At 73.4% G+C, this 3,843-nt stretch overlaps 2 protein-coding genes across 2 annotated transcripts in view; both read right to left on the bottom strand.

The window, feature by feature from the left end:
* The window catches only part of FASTK (Fas activated serine/threonine kinase), a 9,870-nt gene extending 8,130 nt beyond the window's left edge, over positions 1 to 1,740 (bottom strand). The window contains exons 1-2 of the mRNA XM_027669904.1: positions 1,696 to 1,740; positions 775 to 1,378 (exon numbers count right to left, since the gene is read on the bottom strand). Of these exons, the coding sequence (XP_027525705.1) occupies positions 775 to 1,333 (559 nt within the window). The 5' untranslated portion in view covers positions 1,334 to 1,378; positions 1,696 to 1,740. The remainder of the gene's footprint in view (positions 1 to 774; positions 1,379 to 1,695) is intronic.
* A 327-nt stretch (positions 1,741 to 2,067) lies between these two features.
* Positions 2,068 to 3,843, bottom strand: TMUB1 (transmembrane and ubiquitin like domain containing 1; the record flags this gene model as incomplete). The annotated part of the gene is made up of 2 exons (XM_027669915.1): positions 2,068 to 3,035; positions 3,488 to 3,843. Coding segments are annotated over 2 exons (711 nt in total), but the record flags the coding sequence as incomplete, so codon positions are not given.

The following is a 3,843-nucleotide window of genomic DNA, read 5'->3' as shown; positions in this document are numbered from 1 at the left end:
CTCTCAGCTCTCCCTGGATCCTTCTCTTCTCCAGGGGAACCCCCCCAGCTCTCCCAGCCTGGCTCCAGAGCAGAGGGGCTCCAGCCCTGGCAGCATCTCCGGGGCCTCCTCTGGACTCTCTCCAGCAGCTCCACGTCCTCCTGCTGTTGTTCCCTGGAGCTGGAGGCAGTTCTGCAGGTGAGGTCTTACCTGAGTGGGTCAGGATTCCCCCTGGCCCTCCTGCCCACTCCTCTTTTACACAGACCCCAATCCCCTCCTTGTGACAGGAGAACGTGCAGGGTCTTCTGTGCCCAGTGAAGGGGGAACCCCTGGCACACAGCCCCAGCTCCTTAACATCCAGAGGCAGCTGCACAGGAACCCAAATACCTCAAACATTCTTCCCTGCAGAGCAACACCTGGTGACATAAGGCTTGTGCCCTGGAAGGGTTCAGTCAAGGCTGAAACCTCAGTGCTCAGGTGTTTCAGGGCCTGGAACTGGGCTCCAGGAGCAGCTGATCCACACTGGCCAGGCAGTGCTGGCATCCTGGCTCCCATTGGCTCCAGCACTGATTCCTGGGGCAGCCAGGGGCACCCTGCTCTCCTGCCCCTCAAGCAGAACCCTCAGAGCAGGGTCCCCCAGGGCAGTGCTGCCCCCTGAGCAGAGCCCTCCCCGAGGGGCATCCAGCCCTCCTGCCCCCCAAACAGAGCAGAACTGGTCTGAGCAGTCCGTGCCCCTCGAAGAGCACAGCTCCAGGTGCCACACACCCGCCCGGCCCAGGCCCCGGGGTGTCTCACCCAGCGCAGCCGCCGCGTACAGGCAGTTGACGATGCTGAAGTTGTCGAACTTGGCGCAGCCGCTGACGATGGCCTGGCACAGCGCGTGGAACTCGGGCTGCTCCAGCACCTGCCCCGCGGGGCCGTGCCCGGCCCCGGCCCCCGCGGGCGGCCCCGGCTGCTGCTGCAGGAGCTGGCCCAGCTTGTGCAGCGCGATGGGGTAGTGGCTGGCCGACACCTTGCCCGGGTTCTGCGTGACCCAGCGCAGCACCTCGCCCACGCTGCGCGAGCGCTCGATCAGCCGCTTCATGGTGAAGAAGGTGTCGTAGCTCATCTTCTCGTGGATGAAGTTCCAGCTCTTCCTCTTGCCGTGGGCCCGGCCCCGGCCGCCGTCCGGGGGCACGGGGGGCAGCAGCCCATGGCCGTAGGGGTCCAGGGGCAGCAGCAGCCGCGGCCTGGCCTTGCCGGCGCAGCAGCAGGCGGGGAACATCGCGGCGCCGCGGCGCTCACGGGCAGCCGGGCCCCGCGGGCCCGCCCGGGTCAGAGCGCGCAGCCATGGGCACAGCAGCGGGCACAGCATGGCGGGGGCGGCGCGGCGCGGGGGGCTCCGCGGCTCCGGGGGACCCTGCGGGAACAGCGGGGGTGCGGGCAGTGAGGGGGGCTGCGGGACGGCCGGGGCCGGCGGGGGCACAGGGACCGCCCCACCCACGGAGACCCCCGACCTGTCAGGGCCCCCCCATCCACAGGGACCTCCACCCGCACGAGCCCCTGGCACCGGGACCTCGGCCCTGTCCGGGTCCCCGTCCCGCCCAGCGCCGCGGTCCCGAGATCCTCGGCCCCACAGCCCTCTCCCGGGCACACACCGACCCCCGGGCGGTGACGGGCTCGCCGCGGCCCGCCGGCGGGCCTCCCCGCTCCCCCCCAGACCCGTCCCGGCCGTACATGGCGCTGGCGGCCGCTCGGTCCCGCCGCCGCCGCTCAGCGCTGCGGGGCCCCGGACCGGGAGCGCGGCCCCACCGCCATCTTCGCGGCCCCGCCCCGCGCGCGAACCTTCCGGGGCGGGACCGGCGCGCGCCGTATGCAAATCACCCCCGAGCCCCAACCAATGAAGGAGCGTGCCGCGAAGGGGCTGCCGGCGCAGGCGCGCTGCGGTCCTGCGGAGCGCGTGGCTGGCCGCGCAGGCCCCGCCCCCTCCCGGAGCCCCGCCCCCCGGTCCCGGTTCCCCCGGTCCCGGTTCCCCCCGGTCCCCTGTCACCCCCTTCCCGCCCGTTCCTCCCCCGCTCCCCGACGGCGCAGCAGAGCCGGGACGCCGCGGCCGGTCACAGTCCTTCCGCTTTAATTGTTACGGCGGTGGGGGGCGGCATCCCCCAGCACAGCACCGGGACCCTCGGGACAGTGGGGAGTACATCCCGCCCGGCACCGAAACCCCCGGGGGGTGCGCTCCCCCGGCACAGGGACCCCCGGCACCCCGGGAGCACATTCCACCTGGCACCCTTGGGATCTCTGGAGCATATCCTGCCGGCACCAGGACTCCCGGCACCGCAGGGAGCATGTTCCCCCCGCACCGGGACCCCCGGGAGCTGCCCCCGGGAGGGGCTGGGCCATACCCCCGCGGGAAGGAGCGCCGGGGGCACGGCCACCCGTGGAGCGGCCGTGGGACACTCTGTGCAGGGCCGGGGGGCACCGGGAACCCCCTAGAGGTAGCTGAGCCTCCACTCCTGCAACAGCCCCGGCCTCGGAGCCCCAGCACGAGGTGAGGGGACCTCCCGGGACCCCTGGTCCTACAGCCCCTGGGGGACACAGTCCAGTGCCTGGCCCCTCTGGTTCCGATGTATTGGGTGAGCTGAACGCAGAGCCCCAGGTGGGCTGGGGGGCTCCCCAGGTGTCCGAGCGTGGCTCGGGGCCCCGGGAGCGGGTGTGGGCCGGGCTATCTGCGGTACATGGCGAAGGCCACGAAGGTGACGAGCAGGGTGAGCCCGGCCAGGCAGGTGGTGGCGGTGGCGGTGAAGACGTGGCGGTGCTGCAGCTGCAGGTACCAGAGCAGGGCCAGCAGCAGCACGAAGAGCGGCAGCGCCAGGCTGCCCACCCCCAGCGCGGCGGGCGCGGGGCCGCGGGGGCCGGGGGGCCCGGGCGCGGCAGGGGCGGCACTGGGCGGGGACAGGTGGCAGTGCAGGACGCTCAGGTGGCCCAGGTGCAGCCCCGCCAGGCTCTGGGAGTCGTCGCGCAGCAGCTGCCCCTGGTAGATCAGCCGTACCTGCTGCTCCTGCCCGGGGAAGTAGGTCCTGGAGGGGACAAGGACAGGGGTGTCGCCGCTGGCAGGACAGGCCCCTCCACCCACCCTGTGCCATTGTGCCCACTCGGACCCCCTGCCCCACCTGCACACCCAAGCCCATGTCCCCATTACCCACTCCCGGTGCCACCCGCCAGCACAGTCCCCTCCGTCCTCCTGTGGATGTGCCCACCGTGACCTCCGCCCCGCCCCGCACACTTGTGCCCCTGTGTCCCTCCAGCTGTCACCTGCCAGGGCACTGCCCTCTGTCCACCCCTGCCCCTCTGCACAGCTGTGCCCGCACATCCCCATCACCTGCCCCAGGGCTCACCTGCCAGCACGGGCTGTCCCACGGCCACAGCGCCGGGCACAGACACCCGGGACAAGCCCACCTGCCCCGGGCACGGCTGTCCCCTCCCGGGGGCCCCCGGGCCGGGACACGTCGGCGCTGCCCGCCCCGCTCACCTCTTGAGCGCCCCGACGGTGTCCCCGGGGCGCACCCGCGCCAGGCGCTCGGTGTCGTTCAGGAACTTGAGCCGCAGCACCAGCGTGGGCTCGGCGGGGCCCTCGGGGGCGGCCGCGGGGGACTCCCGGTGCCGCAGCCCCGCCGCCTCATCGGGGGCCGCCGCTCCCTCGGCCGGGGCCGCGGACGGGGCCGGGGCCGGGGCCTTGCGCTCGGTGGGGGCCGCGCTCGGACCCGCTTCGGGCGGCGGCGCCGCGGGCTCGGGGGCGCGCGTGGAGGCCCAGGCGAGCCCCAGCACCGCGGCCGCCAGCAGCAGCGCGAACAGCACCGTCACCTCGTCGCCGACGCCCTCGATCAG

This window comes from Corapipo altera, unplaced genomic scaffold (genome assembly GCF_003945725.1).
Source record: "Corapipo altera isolate COAL_440 unplaced genomic scaffold, ASM394572v1 318, whole genome shotgun sequence".
NCBI classification, from domain to species: domain Eukaryota; kingdom Metazoa; phylum Chordata; class Aves; order Passeriformes; family Pipridae; genus Corapipo; species Corapipo altera.
The sequence above is the reverse complement of the archived record's forward strand: the minus strand, read 5'-3'. Positions and strand labels throughout refer to the sequence as shown.